Here is a 6,206-nt window from a genome sequence, read left to right on the forward strand (position 1 = left end):
CGTTAGGAAGGGCATCCAGCTGTAGAAACTCTGCCAAATCAAATTGGAGCCTGGTGTAGCCATCCGGTTTACCAGTCCTCAGTCAAATCGTCCAACCCATGCTAGCATGGAAAGTGGATGTTAAACGATGAAGATGATGATGATTTGATAGCCTCTTCATTTTACTGACAATAAGGGATGAAAAGAAAATCAATTCCAGCAGAATTTGAACTCAAAACATATGATAATGATGACAATGATGATGAAGAATACAAATTTAAAAGGTCAGTCCTCAATTTGGCAGTAATTTTCAGAATTTTAGTTCAAAAATAAAACCATTTTGAAGCTTCGCTTACCTGAATGCTCGTGAAAAACGTCGAAATACAGGTGGTCCAGTTTGCAAACAGTTCTCCATGACATCAGGGTAATCCATAGTTACTGAAGATGTTCTGGGGCCAAAAATAAAAAAAGGATTATTTAGGTTAGTGAATGAGCTGAACAACGACAATAGCAAAGGTTCACTTGAGGTTACAACAGAATGGAGTTGATTAATTAAACATAGCACCACATGACATATGATATAACCTGTTGTGTCTCTATTTGTAAAGAAAATGTGAAAGAGCTTAGTCCAGCTCTGCAGCATCTACAAGACATTATGCCAACCACAAAGGATACTTTTGTGCACTGCACAGCCCACAAGCTTTCCTGGCTCTCAAACTGTAGCAGATACTTTACAGCCCTTGCCAAAAGGATCTTCAACAACTTCACAAGATATTCCCTTCCTTTATTCCTCAACTATGAGAGTGCTGTAAGTAGTATTCCTACAGAGAAAGCCTTTATATCAGCCACCTTCACTGCACATATAAGTGGAACCTTCAACTTGGCTAAAAATGGTTGGCTTTACTTCTCAAATATGCACACTTGTGACAATGCAAAGTATATATTTCCTTCAAACTCTGCTTTTGTTACATTAATTCAAACTTTAAAGAATTCCTCTAAATACATGGCTATGATGCTCCCCCACTATGCCTGTTCATGGTCAGAGATGCACATATCGTCAGCCACTAAGGGACATGCTCAAGTGGTTGTGGTCAAGCAACTGACAAGCAAATCTGTGGTACTGGTCAGAATATTTGCTATAACAATATTTATGCTTTAGCAACTCAGCACTGAATCTGTCTGAAATGTAATGGAAAATAGGTCACAAAAGCAAAGTTTGAAGGAAATAGCAATTGTTTCCGTCAATTTCTAGATAAAAGTAAATAGGAAATCACACTTACTGACCAAAGACATAAAAACACTAAAAACTTTGTAACACGGTGCTATTAGCATTCCACTTGAAATAAGAAATCTGATCCTAACTACAATTGCTTCACTTCTAATCTATTAACTTGAATCAAGTGGATCCAAGTACAGTGGAAACTTGAGAGTACTTTCTGACACCAATTAAAATTTTGAGGATGAAAACTGTATCTAATTTTTTATTTTTGAAAGATTATCAAACATAGGCATAGGAGTGGCTGTGTGGTAAGTAGCTTGCTTACCAACCACATGGTTCTGGGCTCAGTCTGTCAAATGTAACTCTTATTTATTCACATTGTTTTGAATTAACCATGCATTATCTTGTGGCTAGAAGATTTCAATGATGTGATTGTTTATTTTCAGAATGATATAATAAGGTAGGCATGAGGTTCAATTTGGCTGGTTTGAACATAAAACAGGTAGAATATTTGGGTCAGATATGCTGAACAGTTAACCAACAATGAAATTTTAATGAAAATAGTTTTTATTTTCTCAAAACAATAACAAACACAGGGAACCTCAGCATGGTGTGAACAAACAGTTAGGAACCAAAGTAAAATCTATGATGCATTTTATTTAGCAGAATAAGGAGGGGTCAGTTGGGAAGTAGGGAGACAAAGACAGCAAGAAAGTCTCATCTTTGTTCAGATACACAATCTTAATTTTACCAGAAAATATTATATTATCTTCAATGCTCACCGTTCACATAATTTATGGCTGCAGTTGACAAGAATGTGCATACAATGTGTAGCTATGCAGCCTAGAAACAATATACCAGCAAAACCAACCTGAAAACATAATTGTTTTAAAAATTAGAGTCAAGTTAAATACAATTTAACAACATAAACTTCAACAACGGGTGTAAGTCCAGATGTACACATGTGAGTGTTGGTGCATATATATGTATATTATGCACACAAACACACACACCTGATTGAGACAGTGTTCATGAATAAGTTGTAAATCAATTTACATATGTTTAATAAAAGCACATTTAGCCTGTTTGTACAAACAGACCCTGTGGTGAGACTTCAGGGTTCTTCTTTGCAAAACAGGTAAAGAACAAATGAAGTGAAGATGTTGCACTTTGTAATGTGTAATGTGCATAAATGGGAGAGTACAAATGAGCTGAGAGATAAAGTAGAGGAGAAAAGGAATAAGATGTAGTGTGCAAGAGAGGGGAAGACTATGCTGGGACAGGTGTGTGATACGTAATGATGATGACAGCTGTATAAAATGTGCAAAGGGCTCAGAGTGGATGGAACCTGTGGAAACAGAAGAGGAAGATCTGCAGAAAGAGGGGATAAAGTGGGAAAGACTCCATCACCATTATCCCCCTATCCTTTTCTCTCCCCACCTGAATAAATATTTATTTTTGTGAATGGAACCTGTATTGTCCATGTTCATCTCCTTATACTTTTGCCCAACTGGTTTCTTCTGCAGATTTTTTTTGGTTTTGGTTATGTAACTCCTGTTATATTTCCCTATTGTTCTTTGTAAATATTTCTGACATTATTTTATTGCATTGGCCTAATAATCCGCTAATCTACAAGTTCTGCTGTGATTCATCCTAATCCAGTCTTCCATTATATTCTTTACCTTTTTTACCTTTGATAATCATAATTATTAATAACCTCAACATGTCGTTTCTACATTCGTTAAGAGGCAATAATTTCACATATATAGAATTTATTTTCACCAACTTTATATTACTACCAAATTCTACAACCTCACCTATCAGTTTTCCTTGTATCTGTTATGAAAATAATCTATTCTGCCTTACTTTATCTACTTTAAATAACTGGATTACTAAACATTGCAAAATTGTCTTAAAGCTATCAAAACATATATGTATGTGTGTGTGTGTGTGTGTGTGTGTGTGTGTGTGTGTGTGTATAAAATTATAATTAAGGGTATCTAAAAGATACCACCATGCTAGATATAGCAGCCAAAACTTGACTCTAAAACCACACTAAATGTTCATACAGCACCAGGTGTTGTATATGTGTGTGTGTGTGTGTGTATGTATATATATATATATATATATATATATATATATGTATGTATGTATGTATGTATGTATGTATGTATGTATTAAACACATTCTTCAAATATGCAAAGGTGGGCACCACATATTGTCGTGAAAGACCAAAACAATAAAGTCTGTTTATTGATTGACATGAGCATACCCTGTGACCATAATATCTCGGCAAAAGAATTTGATAAGCTCAGAAAATATAAAGATTTGCCAATCAAAATAGAAAGGATGTGGCATCTCAAGACGGTTGCTATACCAGTGATTGTAGGAGTACTTGGAATGATCAGAAAAGGAGCTGTAAATCATTTAATAATGATCCCTGGCTTACCATCCATGCAGGAAGTGCAAAAGATTGACTTAACTGATACGTCACATGTACTGAGAAGAGCATTATCGCTGTGAATTTTCTTTCCTTTTTTCCCCCTTTATTTTCTTTGTTTATTTTATTTATTTTTTTTTTTTACTTTTTACTTTTTCTGTCTTTCTTCCTCTTTTCCTATATCACATGATTTTGTAAATGAACAATCTGGTATGTTTGTTTTAGAGGCCAACATATGTACGCAGTGAGTTTCTCTGCCCTAGGTGTCAGGAAGACACGCGGCAAGAAATGGAAACAATTGAAAGAAGATGATTATGATAATGACAATAATAATAATAATAATAATAACAATAATAATAATAATAATGTTGATTTCAAATTTTATGGCACAAGGCCAGATATTTCAGGAAAGGGGTAAGTTGATTACATGAACCCCAATGCTCAACTGGTACTCATTTTATGGACCCCGAAAGGATGAAAGGCAAAGTTGACCTTGGCAGAATTTGAACCCAGAATGTAAAGATGGACAAAATGCTTGTAAGCATTTTTACCCAGCAAGCTAACGATTCTGCCAGCTCACTGCCTTAAGAATTATATAAAGGTTAAAAAAGAGAGAAAGAAAGAAAAGAAAAATCTAGTGTGATAGTTACCCACAATCCTGAATGTTTGAAAGCTGATGGTAATGCTAAAAGACCTGTACCGATGTTTCCTTTCAAAAAATTCATTATGGACGACATGTTGCTGCAAAAGACATACAAACAGTAGAACGAAGCGAATAGAATAGATGTGTGACCACTGCTTTTAATACACATATAAATCAACTAACACACACTTCTATACACACACACACTTCTACACACACACACACACATTTCTACATACACGCACACACTTCTACACACACACAAACACACATACACGAAGTACCAAATCTTACCCTGGATTGATGCCATTCTATTCCAGGTATCATTCACAGATCTGATGCTCAGTTTGAGCTGCTAAGTGAACTCAGTCATACATAGTGTCCTGCCAAGATACAGAATGAAACACAGCAGATTTTTTTTAAGTGCCGATAAATGAGCATGTAGGTATTTTAATAACTTGGGCATTCATCCATTTAACCACTTCTTTAAGTCTTGGTGTCATATCTTAACACCTGTGACCTCTGGGTTTTCTAGCCTACATCAAGAAACCCTCCCTGACATATGCTGTTGTTGGCACTCCGTCGCTTACGACGTCAAGGGTTCCAGTTGATCCGATCAACGGAACAGCCTGCTTGTGAAATTAACGTGCAAGTGGCTGAGCATTCCACAGACACGTGTACCCCTTAACGTAGTTCTCGGGGATATTCAGCGTGACACAGTGTGACAAGGTTAACCCTTTGAATTACAGGCACAACAGAAACAGGAAGAGTGAGAGAAAGTTGTGGTGAAAGAGTACAGCAGGGTTCACCACCATCCCCTGCCGGAGCCTCGTGGAGCTTTAGGTGTTTTTGCTCAATAAACACTCACAACGCCCGGTCTGGGAATCGAAACCGCGATCCTATGACCGCGAGTCCGTTGCCCTAACCACTGGGCCATTGCGCCTCCACTGAACACATTATAATAAACTGATAAAACACTCATCAATTTTACAATATCCTTGTTTAGAACTTACTAAGCTGTATGCCATCTTTTATCTAATCCAGTGATTTTCAACCATTTTCTTTTTTTTTTTTACTTCTGAACCCCTTTGACTTCTATTTTATAGATATTTCTTTCAAAATTCTTATTTTGTTTTTCAAACACTCATTTGTGTGCGTTTGCAACAGCACTCTCTGCCAGAAACATATACAACTACGTTAAACATTGGAGAAAGAAACCTAGCTGTTTCTTGCAATAAATACATTTTTTTACTTGTGTGAACTCCAAAAAATCATATATGGACCTCTAGGGTTCATATGGACCCCAGTTGAGAACCACTGGCCTAATTAATAAATTGTTAGACCTCCTTTCTACTTTTCCTCATCTGTGCTCTGCCAAAGTTTTATACAACACACACACAAACTCATTGGAACAAACATGCAAACAAACAAATGATAATTAAAAAATAATTTCATAGTTGTTGCTTACGACGTGGAACCTTGCATAAGGGCGCGACCATCTTGGACAGTTCGCTTTTGATTTGTGGCAGTTGTCTCGACTTGCGTCTCGTCAGGTATACTCACAGGCTGCGCTTCTTCATTGTCTGTACTGTCGGTTATCAAATCCTCTACTGACTGAGATGCTGCCTTGTGTCTGGTCTTCATTGCGGTAACTGAAGGACAGGGTGAGAAAAAAAGTTGGGGGAGAAATAAAATATAGATAGAAGAATGATAGAGGGGAGGAAGGACGTGAAATGGAGGGGAAGCATAAAAAGAATTGACAGAATAAGAAAAAAAAAATGGTTGAGAGAAGTTGGGGCGAAAGTGAGGAAGAAAAGAAGGATTGACATAAAGAGAGAACATGGATAGAACAAGAGATGACATGAGAGAGAGAGAGAGAGAGAGAAAGGGAGAGAGAGAGAGAGAAAGGGAGAGAGAGAGAGAGA

The 6,206-nt window shown here is 36.8% G+C and overlaps 1 protein-coding gene across 1 annotated transcript in view; it reads right to left on the bottom strand.

Annotated features, from left to right (window-relative positions):
- Positions 1–6,206, bottom strand: part of LOC106880173 (proton-coupled amino acid transporter 1) — a 23,592-nt gene that overhangs the window by 6,445 nt on the left and 10,941 nt on the right. Inside the window, exons 3-6 of the mRNA XM_052976916.1 lie at positions 5,750–5,933; positions 4,289–4,379; positions 1,981–2,069; positions 336–428 (exon numbers count right to left, since the gene is read on the bottom strand). Of these exons, the coding sequence (XP_052832876.1) occupies positions 336–428; positions 1,981–2,069; positions 4,289–4,379; positions 5,750–5,933 (457 nt within the window). The remainder of the gene's footprint in view (positions 1–335; positions 429–1,980; positions 2,070–4,288; positions 4,380–5,749; positions 5,934–6,206) is intronic.

The sequence above is a fragment of the Octopus bimaculoides genome, chromosome 26 (assembly GCF_001194135.2).
Source record: "Octopus bimaculoides isolate UCB-OBI-ISO-001 chromosome 26, ASM119413v2, whole genome shotgun sequence".
Lineage (NCBI taxonomy): Eukaryota > Metazoa > Mollusca > Cephalopoda > Octopoda > Octopodidae > Octopus > Octopus bimaculoides.